Source organism: Typopeltis vanoorti, chromosome 14 (genome assembly GCF_054136105.1).
Source record: "Typopeltis vanoorti isolate ZY-2024b chromosome 14, IOZ_Tvanoo_1.0, whole genome shotgun sequence".
NCBI lineage: Eukaryota > Metazoa > Arthropoda > Arachnida > Uropygi > Thelyphonidae > Typopeltis > Typopeltis vanoorti.
Genome location: NC_143562.1, coordinates 79,086,027 through 79,103,459, shown reverse-complemented (window position 1 = coordinate 79,103,459; position 17,433 = coordinate 79,086,027). Strand labels below are relative to the sequence as shown.

The 17,433-nt window shown below is 31.7% G+C and overlaps 1 protein-coding gene across 1 annotated transcript in view; it reads left to right on the top strand.

Moving 5' to 3' along the window:
- CycB (Cyclin B) overlaps positions 1–17,433 on the top strand; it is a 118,546-nt gene that overhangs the window by 57,251 nt on the left and 43,862 nt on the right. Inside the window, exons 5-6 of the mRNA XM_090403479.1 lie at positions 5,780–5,986; positions 6,091–6,252. Coding sequence (XP_090259605.1) covers positions 5,780–5,986; positions 6,091–6,252 — 369 coding nt within the window. The remainder of the gene's footprint in view (positions 1–5,779; positions 5,987–6,090; positions 6,253–17,433) is intronic.

Sequence of the window (17,433 nt, the reverse complement as noted above, 5' to 3'; positions counted from 1 at the left end):
ATATCCAAGTGGAAAAAAACTCAAACTCATTAACAATATAAGGCTCAGGCAAGAAAGGTGACAGTGTAAAAATAATCATAATTTAAAATTCTGAATATTTTTTATGTATTGTTTGTTAGTATGTTTATTAGTTTTTAATTCATAACAAGCATTATCGGCACTTGCAGTGTGGCTGTTATTGAAATTATTTTGTCAAAGTGAAATGTAAAGAAGTTAAAAAAAAAAAAAAAAAAAAAAAAAAAAAAAAAAAAAAATTAAATTGATGTACTTACTGAACTTGAATAGTTGTATTACTTACAGGAATTTTATTGTAGTATAAAAATAGTTTTGTTTTGAAGAGACATCCTCGTTACGCTAACGTAATCTATGTGTCAGCCATTGTACTTAACCTCTCGCTTGCCGTTTCATGGAGTGTGCATGCTCTTCAAGAAGTTTGATGTGTGATTGACAGCTGACAAAAAGCATTCAGAATCGTGGTAACAGTTGTAAACAAGATAGCGTTCGGAAGGAAATAAGAACACAGGCCGGCAGATATTTAGATTTGGAGGAATTTGAGTTTTTTTTATGTGACAGTCGGAGGAAAATTAATAGTATATTCTGAAAAAGGAATCGTGGAACTATGATGTTTTAAAATGGAATAAGCATTAGTAGATAAAAGGAAATAACCTAAAAATAATTAATTCCTTCTATAAACATAAAGACATACATAAATATACTTGGGCAGCAAGAGGATGGAAATCAATATTAGATTACTTCATATTAAATGAAAAGACATCAAAATTTTCACTAGATGTTAGTGTTCACGGAGGATATGAAATAAGCAATGACCACTTCCTTCTTAAAATAAAATTAAGATTACCACTTAAATGGCTACAAGTAACAAGAACAGAAAGAAAAATTGAAACATTTGCTTATAAAACTAGACTATTGAATGACACAAATGTACAATGGCTATATGAACAAAGAATTAACCAATATCTAGATAAAATAAAACAATGTAGAAATAGAATGGCTTAATATAAGAATAATACTAAATGCAGCAGCAAATGAAAGCTTAGGAAAGACCAAAAAATTCAATAAAAGAAAAAAACTGAAGATCTGGGATGATACAATCAAAGAAATAATTAAAAAGAAAAAAGAAGCCTATCACAAATGGTTAAGCAGTAAAAGATTAGAAGATGAAATAGAACATAAAAGAATAAGAGCCATAGCTAAAAGAGAAGTCAGAAAAAGACAGAGAATCATGGAATAAATTTGTTTCTAATTTAGAACATTATTTATATAAAATAAGAACCAATGTATATAAGATTTTGAAACACCTAAATGCAGATACCAAAGAAAACACTGAATTAAAATTAGAAGAATTTCTAAATTACTACACAGAACTGTGGACAGACAAATCTTTTAAAAAAGACAACTGGCAAACAATTAACGAAAATGAAAAGGAAATAACTGAAGAAGAATTAGAAATCAGCCTGAAAGAAACAAGAAATGGAAAATCACCTGGAGAAGATAAGCTAGGTTCAGAACTATATAAATACGTAGGACCAAGATTCAAAAAAAGACTCTTATTATTTTTAAATAAAATTTACTCAACTGGTATCCTTCCAATAGAATGGAAAAAAGCAATTGTGATTATCTTTAAGAAAGGTAATAGAGATGACTATAAACTATAGAGGTATCAAGTATACTAAATTCCTGTTACAAAATATATAGCAGCATCTTAAATAACAAACTAATGAAATATTCCGAAAACTTTATTCTAGAGGTACAGAATGGATTTAGAAAAGGACGATCATGTATAGACCCAGCCTTTTGCCTAAAATTAATAGTAGAGAAAAGAGAATATAATTTGGAAACACGTATTGCATTTATTGACTTTGAAAAAGCATTTGACAAAGTTCAAAGAAACATATTATTTAACATATTAAAAGAAAGACAAATACCAAATAATATCCTAAAAGCTATCACAAGTATATATGAAAATAATCAAATACAAATAAGATTAAATCACGAGCTATCATATACAAGAGAGATAAACCAAGGGGTCCGACAGGGATGTCCCCTCTCAGCAACTCTTTAATATCTACTTAAATGAAATAATAATAAAATAGAGTAAAAATTTACACCAATTAAACTTTCACCTACAGTTAACTTAAACACTCTCCTCTTTGCAGACGACCAAATAATAATTACAAATTCTGAAGATAACTTACAGAAAGCTATTTTAAATCTAAATGAGATATCCAAAGATTATGGTATGATAATATCAACGGAAAAATCAAAAACTATGGCCTTTAAAGGACAAGATCCAGCAAGAACTAAAATAGTAATAGATAAGATCTTAGAACAGGTGAATTCATTTAACTACCTAGGATGTTTGATCACATATGAAAAAGATATAAACATAAAAATTGCAAAATATTTAAAAATAACAGGTGTAATTAACTCTATATTTAAACCAAACCTAGTTCAAAAACAAACCAGGCTAAAAGTATACAATACATTAGCCCTGCTGGTCTTAATATATGGAAGCGAAATCTGGACAATAAAACAAAAAGACAAAGATTAACAACAGCAGAAATGAAGTTTATGAGAAAAACTGCAAAGTATACCCTATTTGATCACAAAAGAAACGAAGATATTATGAAAGAATTAAACCAAGAACCAGTAATAGAAAAAAATTAAAAAATATAAACATAAATGGATGGAACACATACAAAGAATGAAAACAGAAAGATTACCAAAACAAGCCATTAGGAAAAAGAAAACCAGGACATCCTCTTAAACGATTTAACGATGACTTCTAAGGCCAGAACAGGCCATGCTAGGCCTAAATCCTTGATACGTATGATGATGAGATAAAAGGAAAATATTGCTATAGATAGTTTTAAAAGGAATATTCGAGGAAACGCTAATTGGAAGATTGATAGTAGATTCCGAAAAGGGAATCGTAGAACTGTGAATTTTTTAAGGTGGAAGAGTGACTGTCAATAAGCATTAGTGAATAAAAGAAGAAACTGCTATTTACATTCTAATAGAATGTTTGAGAAAACTCTGATTAGGAAGTTTCATCTGTATTAAGGAAACCGGATCCGACTATTATTTCTACTGGAAAGGAGACAGAATCGAGTCAGGAAGAATTAAATATGTGTTACATAAGTGATGAGAAAGGATCCTATGAAAATGAAGAATAAAGTCATATTTTGGAAAAGGGCCTTGACAGAGAGAGAAACTGGCTATGAACATTTTGTCATTGTGAAAGTGTTTAGTCTAGTACAAGTTTATTTTTAAAAAGGCCTTGGATCCAATTAATTTGTAGTCATGTAATATTTGTTTGACGTGTATATATATTGTTTTTGTTATATAAAATGTATTTATTTTGTATTTTGGTCTTGAGTCAGCGATTTATTTGGATTCTGAAAGCAATAGTAAAAAAGAGGTCATTGCACCAATTGGAGTGAACCCTTGTGCATATATAGGTACTCAAAATTAAAAAAAAATATCTCTTAGAAAAAGAGATTAAATAAAATAAATAAAAATCCTATATTTAAACAATCGTGCAGCTGGTAGGATTAAAATATTAATTAAAAATCTATTTTTACAAACAGCATGGCAAGGGAGACAATTATATTATGAGAAGAATCTAGCCAAACAGGCCAAAGAAAATCCCAAAGAAGATTTCTTTTATGTGGCAAGTAAGAGAAAGAATGACTATTGAAGATTAACATTAATGAGTGATGGTCATGAGGAGACAGAAGCTGATAAAATAGTTATTACTGAGTGACCACTTTGTAAGGGTATATCATCCTAGTGAGGCTACTGCTTTAACCTATGTGATACACTAAAGTGGGAACATGGTGGATGTATTGTAGTTTTTTATGATATTGCAGAATCACAATGTAAATACAGCTATTGGATTAGATAGGATATCAGCTAGGGTTTTGCAAGAATGTGCAAGGGAACTGGCAATGCTTCTGACTAGGCTCTTTAATTCAACTGCTCTGGTAGAGTTCCAAGGGAGTGGAAAAAGGACAAAATCTACCAGCACTTTGCATAAGGGAGGTTCTAAGACTGCAGTATCAAATTATAGACCAATCAGTATCTTGGGCATGGTGGTTAAAAGTATCAGAACAATTGGTGAAAAAGAGAATTCAAGAATGGGTAGATAACAATGATACTATGAGGGTCGACATAACTTTGTGAATGGTCATGCCTTAGTAATTTACTATTTGTAATAGATTAACAGCTGAGTTGGATTAAGGAAATGACTGTACAGTGATTCTGCTCGATTTTGCAAAGGCATTTGATAGAATGCTACATTAAACTGTTATGCAAATTAAAACAATTAGCCACTGGCTAAGTGGATAAGAGGATTACTGCTGTACAGATATTTAAAAAAAAAAAAATGGTACATCGATGGGCAGAATAGAGGTGAAAACAGGTGATTAGTGGTGTGCTGGAACCATTGCTGTTTATTTTCTATCATTTATGTACAAATCAATCTTAAAGGAAATATTCAGTTTGCTGATGATGCAAAATTAGGTAGAGTAATAGTCAATGAAGGTGACGTGAATAACTTGCAGGATGATTTAAATAGGCAGTTGGTTTGTGCAAAAGATAATGGTATCAGTTCAATGTGGAGAAATATAAAGTTATGCATTTTTGGATAAGCAAATTACAAGCTGTGTGTCATACACCTTGTAATTACTCCACGAAATAAAGAAAGCTAGAGATTTAGGAGTGGTGGTAGACAGTTTAATTTTAGAGGACATTGCTAAGGTAGCCCATAAGATTATTTGGCTATTGAATCTTTTTCAAATTGAAGGGGAATAACATCTTATCTCCACAGAAGTAGAGATAAGGAAGATGTTATTCCCCTTTAAGGCCTTGACATGTCTGCATCTGGATTACTGTGCTAAAGTCTGGTCTCCTGGGTTTCTTGGGGATGAGGAAGCGGTGGAGAGGATTGAGAGGCGAGTGGCCTTTGGAATGTTCCCTATGAGGATAGATTGAAAGTTTGCAGAAGTTGATAAGAGAAAAAGAGAGGATATGATAGAAACATTTAAGTTGTTTAAGGGATTTTATAGGATAGATTCAGGAGAAATGTTTCAGCACTTGGCTAGAGGGAGTAGAACAAGGGTCATCCTTTTAAGTTGAATAAAGGTGTGGTTAGTAAGGGTGTGAGGACTAGATTTTTTGCTTGGAGAGTTGAGTGGAATGGGTTGAGTCAGTTGTGTGCTTTATCTGTTAATGGGTTCAAAGTGAGAGGTATGATAGATTGGGTCTCCTGCATTGAGTCTTCAGACTCCATGTATTAATAATATTAATACATGGAGGCTTGTATTAATAATATTCTACTCCTTTTTCTTAGGCATATTTAGTTTGACTTTTCTAAAAAAAAAAATCTATTCTGATTTTTTTCATTGAACCTTATAAAGATATCAAGAAGACACTATCCATTGCAATAAATTATTTTTTTATTGCCATTCTGAGTGATGCCAATGGCATTTCTCAGAATGGCCAACCACAGACCTATGAATATATATTTTGTTTTCCTTAAAAGGCTTGATAGACATCTTAATATAAATGAAAAACGATGAGCTGAATAAATATGCTTCATTTAATAAGTGATTACATGGGTGATTAATTTTAAAGTAATTTTTCTGAACCATTTCACTTTTTTCTTCTAATAACAAAAACTTAACTATCAGTATTGTAATGACTACAAATTTTGATATTGTTTTGATGTTTAAATTCTAATTAAATATCTTTCTAGAATGCACCAGATGGAATATCTACTCTTCCTCCAGTTAAAGAAAAATGTGAGGAAACAGTTGAAGAAGCATGTGATGACATTGTGAAAGGCTTCTCAACATTAATGTTGCCGGAAAATGTTGAAGATATTGATAGTGAAGATTCTATGAATCCACAGTTAGTTCACCATTATGTTAATGACATCTACAAATATTTGTGGTATATGGAGGTAAGTTTGCTTGACATAACATTTCAAGAACTTTGTTCATTTAGAATTTATTATATATATATATATATATATATATATATACAATCTGATCCTCTCTTTTTCAGGAAAAATATCCCATCAGAAAAAATCATTTTGATATTCAGAAGAATCTGACTAGCAAAATGCGTGCTATCCTTATTGACTGGCTAGTTCAAGTTCACCAGAGATTTGCAATGTTGCAAGAAACTCTATATTTGACAGTATCAATTATTGATCGTTTTCTCCAGGTAAGATACACTTTTAATTAAACCCCAGTAATTCATAAATGTTTTAAATTATGAAATGTTTTTCTCTTAATTCTTTTCACATTAAAATTAGAAGCACTTAAAATACTTTCATTTTCTCCATTTTTTGAATTCAAGTTCTCTTCTTGAATCTTGATTGGTTGCTATGATAAGCTAAACACTGAATTCCTATAACAGTAAATGATTTTAGAAGTTTTTTCGCTTAGTTAAACTATAAATTAAAGATACCAAGAAATTATATACTTGGTTTAATCCTTTATCGAAGTGGAAGAAAACAGTTTGCACCCGAAGACTAGGGAAACTCATAAGGAAGCTAAGACTTCACATCTCCTTGCAGACATGTAATGCTATGCATTATGGTAGTCACATTATGGAAAGGGTAACCAAGTGCAAAAACTTCTAACATCTCTCTCTAATCCAGAATAATTCAATAATAAGGTTACGCACGTTTTGGCAATCATATATGAAAATGACTTCTGCATTACTTCAACCTTAGTATCACCTCTGGGTCTGGCTCCCACTGAAGAGACCTCAATAAAGGTTGAAACCGGTCTGGGTAGTGTCTTATCATTACCTTACAATAAAGCATTATACATCTGTGCAAGGATATGTGATTTACATTATGGGATACTAAGGCAAGCGATGTGAAGTCTTCGATTCCTTATACGAGTTGCCCTAGTCCTGGAGGAAAAAAAACACTTCAGGCGCAAACTTTATTTGCTTGCACTTGGATAAAGGATTAAACCAAGTACAGGTAACCCTCATATAACGCAGTACTTATACAACGCGGTTTTGATATATAACATGGTCTACAAATTGTAGTATCCCTTCAATGCGGTCTACAATTTCTAGTAACCCTTTATTTATTTTTTTCATATTTTTCACCACGGAACTTAAAAATTAAATTTGTGTCTGCCTGTATCACAAGTAGTTATAAGTATAGTATCGAATTTAGTTTTATTGCATCACTGAATAAGGTACTGTACAGAGGCTTTTGCAGTCTGTCATTCTCAACAAATAGTGCAACTAGAGACAGATGGAATAAAAACGGCGCTAACTAATAAATCACATGTCCCCTCTCACAGAAATCACAGAAACTATGATGTATAGACTTGAGCAAAACCATATGTTGCACCGAAACACAGTATTTAACTAAAAACTTTTTCAATTATGAAATAAGTTTTATTGCATTTGAAATTCTGTCATTATGACATCAAAGGCTAACTTAAAATAAATTACTTCCAAGAATTGAAACATGCCATATAATGTGCGAGTTCACCTGCCAACTCAAAAGCAAACAAGAAACCATAAAATTCAACCAAGGGATGAAACGTTTGTGAGTTGAGCCAGTCAGTAATGAGAAGTTCCATCGGAACGATAAATGACACCCTGTTGTGAATGTGTTAAAACGAATAGTGAATGTTATGACAGTTTCAGATGTTATGGAATTCGATTGAAGAGAATTAGCATTTCAACTCAACACTTGTCGGTTGCTTTTGTCTTTGGGCCATGCGATCTTTTAATACCGCACCAATCATATGTACGTTTTTATAGCTGCTGTCTTGTGTAAAACAAAATTCAGCTTGTACATATTGTAACAATTTGAAAAAAAAAACTTGAATAATTTATCATATCAGCTAACGCCTTTTTTTGTTCCCTTATAGGGAGTAGGCGAGGCCGTTTTTTAGACTAACTTTTGGAGACTGAGTGGGCAGTTCAATCTCCACTGATAGCCAATCAGAGATAGCTGGCCCAAGGCTATAACTGATTAATCGGCTCGCAGTGAAGAAGGCTAGTAAGTGCCACCATCTGGTGGTACCTAACACAATATATTTGATGTCTGAAAATAGTGTGGGTTCGACGGCTGATTTTCTTTAGTTTACGGGACGAAAAACCCGCTAGCTTGACATACCAGAGATTGACTAACTCTGGAACCGGTTGAGAAAAGGCTTAGAAAAAGTTCCTCTAGTCGGCGACTAGATTCGAGCACCTTTCGTCGTGTGGTCAAGGCTGCAGAGTGCAAACACCAATTCTACTGAGCTACACAGGCTCTTGAATAAATTATAAGCATATAAAAGGATATCACCCGTAAATCGTTGACATGCCAGCAAAATTCTCACTCGTGCCACCTCTGGCACGAGTGCCCAACTTTTACATAAAAAAAAAGCATTACATATGTATGTAACTCACCAGAAAATTAACTGCTCCGCTTGAGAATAACACACTTATGATTTTAAATGCTCTTTCCTGGTAGAAAACAAAGACAATTTTCAACAATAAACACTTTATACAGTAAATGACCACTAAAACTGCAACGAAAGGGAAACAACCAAAATTGAACAGGAAATTCATTTCCTCTTCAATTTTGATTGTTTCCTTTGGTTGTTTTCTTCAAGAGGAAATTCATTTCTCTTGAAGAAAAAATTAAAATCTTGGATCAGTTGAAAATTGGAGAAAACCCAGGAGTTGTTGCAAGGACTCTGAATTTAAATGAATAAACAATTCGAACAATCAAACAAAATGAACATAAAATCCGAGAAAGTGTTATTGCTGGGTCAACGGTAAGTGCAAAGTGCGTTGCTCGTGTTCGCGATATTCTAATAGAAAAAATGGAGAAATCTCTAATCGTTTGGATAGAAGATTGCACTCAAAAGAAAATTCCTTTAGATGAACACCTTATTAAGCAAAAAGCTATCAGTTTATAAACATTTAAAAGAACTTGATCAAGATTCTTGAAGAAATCTCTCAGCATGGATTTTCTACCAGTAAGGGTTGGTTCAAAAACTTTAAAAAGCGGTTTTCTTTGTATAATCTTAAAATCCAGGGAGAATCAGCAGACGTTGAAGCTGCCCAGAAATACCCAGCAGAACTTTTTAAAAATCATTAAAGAAGGTGGTTACAGCAGACCAGGTGTTCAATGCAAATGAATCTGGATTATATTGGAAAAAAATGCCAAAATGCACCTATTTCGAAAAATGAAAGATCAGCTCCTGTTCAAAGTTTCCAAAGATAGAACTCTACTGTTTTGTAGTAATGCATCAGGTGATTACATGACAAAACCAATGTTTATTAACCGATCTGCAAATCCTTGTGCGATGAAAAATTGAAATATTTGCTTATAAAACTAGACTATTGAATGACACAAATGTACAATGGCTATATGAACAAAGAATTAACCAAAAGGGCTCGACAAGTCCACCCTACCTCTTTATTCGTGGGCCAACAAAAAGACATAGGTTACCACTAACATGTTTGAAAATTGGTTTTTCAAGTGTTTTGTACCTGATGTAAAAAGTTACACAAAGAAAAAGAATATGGACTTTAAATTCTACTAATTTTAGGTAATTCACCAGGCCACCCAACAAATTTAAGCTATCTGAATATTAAAATAACTTTTTTGCCACCTAATACTAATACTGCATTACTACTTCACTTATTCAACCACTCAACCAAGGAATAATATCAACATCTAAGTCATATTATATTCGGCGAACATTTCAGTTAATTTTGTAAAAAATGGAATCTAATCCAAACATGACACTGCCTCAAGCGTGGAAAGAGTTTTCAGTATTGAATTGGGTAAAAATTCCACTGCCTCAAGCGTGGAAAGAGTTTTCAGTATTGAATTGGGTAAAAATTCCACTGCCTCAAGCATGGAAAGAGTTTTCAGTATTGAATTGGGTAAAAATTATTTCTCTGTCCATTAAGGAATTACAACCCTCTACGCAGAATGCTTGCTGGAAAAAAATATTGCTTGAAGCTGTTCTAGAACAAAACTTCGTACCTCCAGTGGATGCTGTTAAATTGTGAATGAAGATATTTTATGTTTTAATACTTCATTCACATTTAACATAATCCACCATGAAATAAGCAAAACTTGTAAATATTATTTGTTGTTAGTCTCTTGCTTATAATGTTATTCATATAAATGCTTTGAGTTTTGTTTTGTTATTAATTAATTATTTAATCTTAGAATATGTAATAATAATGAAAAGACTCTATTTAAATGTCATTCATTTTATTTAGTTTATTCTAAAATTTATAAGAAACTGTGTTTGTAAATTTAAACGTATATTATATGAATTGTGATCTTTTTTTATTTCTGTATGTAAGAAAGATTTTATGTAATTCTTCTGATTGGATTTCATTAGCTGCTGAAGGAGAAACGGAGTTTATTTTAGTTAGCTCGTGCGGAGAATGTGAGTGTGAGCTACTGTGTATAAACAGAGAAGCCAGTGGATATAAGCTGAACTGGTTAGAACTGGATTTTGGCGGGAAGAAGGAACGTAGTTGATTGGAAAACGAAAGTAAGGAGAAAGCTTAGGGACAGCTTAGAGACCGGTTGTGTGTAACAGTGGGGGAGTTGAAATATGTCGTAAATTGACTACGAAAAGACCGGGAATTAATAGGCAATTCTAATTGCTTCTATGGGAGTTCTGATACTACAATATTTTCCAAATGTTTAATGGAAGAATAGTGCAGAACCGAAGTTAATACATAGAAGAAAATAAAGAATTAGTAGATAGCTGAAACCAAGTGCATCAAGTCTTGTATATTTCTGTGTCTATAATTCATTTATTATAGTGGAAGATTTCTTCAGTATTGTGTTGCCATAAAGTAAAAAGTTGATAAGAATTTCAACTGTGCCTAAGCGTATTTGATGTGTAGAACCAGTAACCTGGTAAGAGTTGTCCTTTCTGTAACCTGTGAAGCTATAACAGTTAACTCTGTCGGATATATTTTGACCTTAGCTGTGGTGTTGTCGATTAATGGTCGGATGTTAGATGTACTGAAGTACTTTCCCCTCGAAATAATAAGTGTTATATTGTTCTAGTAAATGTTAGCTGACTGGGAAAAAAGTATAGCCTGTCATAGGATTAATTATTGTAACATTTGGAAGGTCGAACTTTTAAGGACTATTTTCAACTTGTTTGACTGAACATAAAGAACTGATAGACGAATGTTTGATGATTTATGGATTGTAATTATTCTGAATACTTTAATCGGAGGTAATATATTTATATGATTCATCCAGTTGGAATAGAGAAATATGTCAGAAAAATACTAATGCTTTATGAATTAACAATTGTTAACATTAGTCATGATCCTCAAACCTAATTGAAAAGTTATTAGTGTCTGAATGTGAATCCTTATATTTTAATTGGATATCCTTTTGCAGATAGTCATACTTAAAAGTATATGTTGTACTTTTCCACATTAAATGTTTTCTTTTGTTAAGTTAAACTTGGTGTTTGCCCGATTTTCTTCATTGCACCGCTCATAAAATTATTAGAACCTTTGCGGAAGCCTTAAATACTAGTAATAGCCTCAGCCTGAAGATAAAGTGATAATATAAGTTTAGTTGATTGATTCCTCTATATTATTTAGACTAATCTAAATATAGGGTGGCGCAGTATAATATAAATTTCTTTATATTCAGATGAGCATCAATCAACAACTAATGAATAAAAACAGAATTTAAAGATGTAAAGATAAGATTAACAAACCAACAAAAATGGAACAGTCAGTTAAGTGGGACGTTCCAACAATGCTGAGTTACGTCGTATAATAAACGTCTCACACATTTTTGGTGGAGAAGGTTTTTACGATATGGTTGAAAATGAAATTAATGAATTAATTGATGGTGAAACAGATTTAAATGAAGAGGAACTGGTAGAATTAATAGATGGCGGGGAACGTCCTGCTGAAGATTCTGATTGTGATGAATCCGTTAAAGAAATTAGCAGAAGGATTGGAATTGACAACAAAGTTAGGAAGTTATTTTACGGATAATGATCCCTCAATGGAGCGCTCGTAAAAATTCACAAGACAATTGGATATTTGTTTAGCGCCATATTATGAACTTAATAAAAATTTGCAGCATAGTGGAAAGCAAAGTCTTATTACTGACTTCTTGATGACTGAACCAGCCAAAGTATGCAATGAGAATTATACAAATGATATCCAAGAGATTTCAAGTGGTGACGGCCACTTAAAGAACATCTATGAAATGTTATTTCTGAAGACTGATGACGATTAAAATATGTGCTTTATTTTGTGTCTAAAACATTTATGCATGTGCAATGAAATTTATGTACAATTTGTAATTATAATTTTATACTACGTATTTGTCTCATAGTTTTTGTTTTCTTAACTTACATGAATTACCTGAATTAAATGAAAATATTGTTTTTGTTGGATATATCGTTTTTTATATAATTTAAAAAAAAAAAACTATTTCGGAACCTAACTCTACTTCTATGTGATCTAAGTCTCATATAATGAGATTTATATAACGTGGCATTTCTATGGAACATAACGTCTGTGTTATACGAGGGTTACCTGTATATAATTTCTTGGTATCTTTTAATTTATAGTTTAATGTCTTGTAATAACTGGAATATGAAGTAGTGGAATAAATACTGAAAGTTGACAGTTCCCCATAGTAGGGCATGTGCATATTAAACTTTCATAAAAGTTGTAAAGAAAATATTTAACCCTTCTCATTCATTGTCATAAATTTCTCTGTATTTCCAAACCTTCATAACCAGGGCTCCAGAAATCCAATCACCATGGCAGAGTGGAAAAAAGCCTATACTTTAATAGCATAGGCCTTTTTTCTGATTTTTTTTCTTATTGAATTTTTATAGATAATTATATCAATTTGTCCTCCATTATAGACAAATGAAAGGGAATGATGCAAACTACACTAGTTTTGTGAAGTGTAAAGGTAAGGGACCAGAAAATATTAAGAACACTGGATAAATGAGTTCTGTTGTCATCATCTAAAAACATTCAAAACTTGCTTTCAACTGGCTCAAGGAATTCAATTGGTTATACTATGAAATTGAAGTTGCATTCTTAATGTATAAAAAATATTCTGGAATGGCTGACAAACTCCAGATTACTACAAACTTTCCAATTTTTTTTTTTTTAAATAGGAGACATGGCTGAAATAACTCGTTTTACTTAAATTAATTACTTAAAGAGGTCCATATTTATACACAATTTCCAAAATTTTCACAAACAAAAAAAAAAAAAAAAATTTAAAGAACCACTTACTATTTGCAAAAACTTATAGACTCAGTAGCACAACAGTATCAAAATGAGATGGAACATAAAGAATTTACATTGATTACTGCTGATGTTAAACAAAAATTATCTAATGAAATCAAATGCTAATGTAGTGAATCTCTTAAATGCCTCTTTAGATATTTCAGATGAGGAGAAACTGGTTCATTATGCAATGCATAGATAAAAATTAGAACAAGCATTTGTTTACATAATTCCTCTCCAAAACTTGGTGTGCTTTGATAGATGAAAGAGTAAAATGAACACGTTCGTGTCATTGAAGACTAGTAACTGAATTGACCAGTGAAATAAAAATTGCATCGTAAAAATTATTGCACATAATTTGATTTTAGCTGTTTTAATTCTATTAGATCTTTGTCGCTGAAATTATTGAAGCAATGATTTTATATGCATAAATTCATACTATGGGGAAGTAACATTTGTGACCAGTATATTTGTGGTATTTCTGGACCCCTGCTCATGACAAATATGTATCTGTGGACTAAAACAACCACTTTGGTGTTTTTACAAAAAAAAAAAACTTAAACTACACTCTGTGTTAATTGTATGTGGAATTCAATGGATGGTGGCATCTTCTGCTGTTGCAATGTTGCACAGCACTGAATTAGTTCTTTTTTTTACAAGGGGATATGGATAGGCAGTCGGGGAAAAAATGCAACTATGAAATATACAGAAAGTAACTTCATGCTTTCTCTCAAGTCATGGTTTTATTTAAAATATGAAGTTACTTATTGTATATTTTTTAACATTTTTTTTTCGAAATGTCTATTCATATCCCCTTATAAAAATCGATTTCTGCAATTCTACAGGTTTCTAGTTGCATTTTTCTCTAAATGCTCATCTATATCCCTCTTTTTTTTTTTTTTGTTAACTGCATGCTTCACTTACATGAAGTCAGAGCAAACTTCATATTCTATGCTGCATAATACTGTCTGAACAGAGCAATACATTGCTGTTCTGGAATTCTTAGTCGATAAACATCTGAGTTCAGTTTGTGAAGTTCAGTATCTTCACAAAACATGTCAAGTGCCAAAAAATTTGTAGGTTTTTCATAGCCCAGAAATAAGGAATTGCTTCATGTGGAGAATTTTTAAAAATTTCCAGGATCTGTTTGACACTATTAAACTATTGATAGTAACCGCTTGCTGAGTAGCAATATTCCATGTCTGTGCATCATGTAAATATGGCTTGACTGGTGGTTTTTATAGACCTAATGATTAGTTTTCCAAATTACTTTTATGTAGTTGAAGAGTTTTATACTTCCTTTTCATTGTGTCATAGTATTGATTAATGAACCAAAGTACCAAAAATAATTTACTTCAAGAATGAGGTAGGTCATTTTATTAAATAGTTCCTTCTATTATTTTCTTTAGTTTTATTGCTATTGACTGCTAGCCCAGAGTTATTCCTTAACCATTTCCTCTGAGTCTGAACACATAATTAAAGATGATAAAGAGATGGTGCCAAAGAGTCCCTGAAGAACTCCATTAGAGATAGGAAAGCTCTATCATCTCTTCATTAACCATTACTCTTGCTTGATAATTGTGAGATGGTTCTGCTGTTGCTTTATTTTCAAGGGTATGCTATAATAATTGGGAAATTTGAACATCCTTTGTATTAATTAAATCAAAGGCTTTGAGATATGAAGTTTAAGATTAAAAGGTTTTTATCCCTTGATCTTTCTAGCAAACTTCTAAGACAGCAGATGTGTTGAAAAAAGTGCAGTTTTTCAAGAAACCTGCTTGACTTGAGTAGAAGTTATGTATGGTTCAGTTTGCTTTAGAAGCATCTTGTTACAGATTTTCAACGTGGTAGGAAATGTCATTCCTCTGAGTTTCAATTGCTTTTTTTGATATTCATATTATTAGACCTTCTCTTCATTGTGATGGAATGATTGTAGTTAGAGCTATATTGTAAAATTCGATGTGGTGAAATTTTATATAACAATTTTTCGGCATCTATTTTACTGAGGTCACAAACCATGAGGAAAAACAGAATTGTAACCTAATATATTTAAAGAAGTGTTGATTGTAAACTTGTAAAGCTAACTAACAAAAAGAATAATATGGAAATTGTTCACAAATGATAAAAATGTTGTAAAGGTTAAAATTGTGCATTATGTTGCTTTGATGTAACAGAATGCTAAAAGTAATTCTTTAAGTCAAGGAGATTAGACTGGATTATATGTTGGCAACTTAAAAGTAAACAAAAGTATTGAAGGTTTTTCAGATATAGAGATTGTTGCTGCCAACTCTGAAGGTCAAAACAACAGTGATGCAAGTCATTTACGGAAGATTCAGGGGGTCTCAGACACTAAAAACAAGGAGCTTCTGAATCATATAAAAGAGGCCTTGAGAACCTAGAGGCTAGCTGTTGGGAAGTTTAGGTTGGAAGCTGTTCTAGGAGTTTGAGGAGTTTGTTAGTCTTGTGGTAGTAGATAGCCCAGGAGAAGATCATTCTACAGAGATGTATTTCCAGTAGCAGAACATGCCACATGCGACCAGATATGCACTGTCGACAGTAGATCCAATAACTGATGATGAGCTATGCTACAGATCCTGGATGACTGCCAAAAGCCGTTCAGCAAAGGCTAGGATATAGGACTGAGGAAAGCAGTCAGCAGAACCACCAAAAGTAATCCAGACTGGTAGGACCGTATTTGTTTCTACGAATTAGCGAGTAGATTTCGATATGTTAACGCCGAGATTGTGATCACGAATTGTATGTTTGCTGAACATAGCTCTGTTAAAATTAGTTAAGTCACTATAGGAAGTAACTGAAGCTGAAAGTTACCTAATATATTTATTGAGAAGAATGTTGGTCAATGATATTGTGACAGCCGGTAATTACCTAGAGTTTGTAAAGTAGGTTTATAGAAAAGCTACTTTTCTATAAAAAGTTATTTGGCAATCTACTCTCTTATATAGATTACGTTCCCCCAATCTGATATCTGATTATGCACAAATAAACAACTAAAAACTTTATTTCTGTATTTAAAAATTTATTTATCACTTTTAATTATTTTAATACAACAAAAAAAAAAAAAAAAAATATATATATATATATATATATATTGGAATAAAGTATTTATTTTTCTATTTTGGAAAACCAAAGTTAGAAAAAACAACAGATTGATTACAAACTCGCAAGTTACAGGAAATGCTGGTTGATTATAAAAAAAAAAAAAAAAAAAGTTAATGTGAAATTTGGCATTGTTTGGACCTCGCAATATTTTCATAGTCAAGTTGATATGAAGAAGTGGCGAATTGCAGACAATCATCCAAATGATCATTTGTAATTTGGTTTCTTAATTGATATTTTATGAAATCATATTTGGAAAAGCGGATTCTGACAAGTATGTTGATCCGAAACACGACAGAATTTTTTGCGCAATATCAGTTAATATTGGGAATTTTTCATGTGCATACTTCCAAATGACTTCATTGTTTATTGATTTTAAATGTAAACTATTCTGAATGTTTATCTCAAGTTCTACTTCAGCTTGGTTTATATCAAACAGCCCACTAATTTTATTTGAAATTTCTGTGATATTCAAGTTTTCTTGAAATGGATTATTGATAAAAGATACAATCATTTCAGTTTTATTAAAATCTTTAAATCTTGAATTTATTTCTTCCTTGACTAATTCTATTTCACAAAAATTCTTTCAAATCATAGCAAAGTATTTCTTGATTTTTCTTCAAAAAATTTTAATAAATATGGGATATGTCTAAATTTGCAGTCATTTATATTTTTCTTTAATAAAAGTAAGTATTGTTGGAAAGTTTTTATTGAACTTAACATGTCAATTAAATTTTTATCTCTACTTTGTAACTCTAAATTTAAATTGCTTAATTTTGTACAGAAAGCTACTAAAAATGATAAGTGTAACAACCATCTTTTATCACTCAATTGTGGATAAATATCTCCTTTTTCATTAAATAAAATTTTTTATATTGTTAATTAATACAAGAAATCTTTCTAAAAATTGACTTCTGCTGAGCCAGCGAACATTATTGTACAACAGAAGTTCCCTATCATCATCTGCGTGTAATTTAAATAACTGCCGTT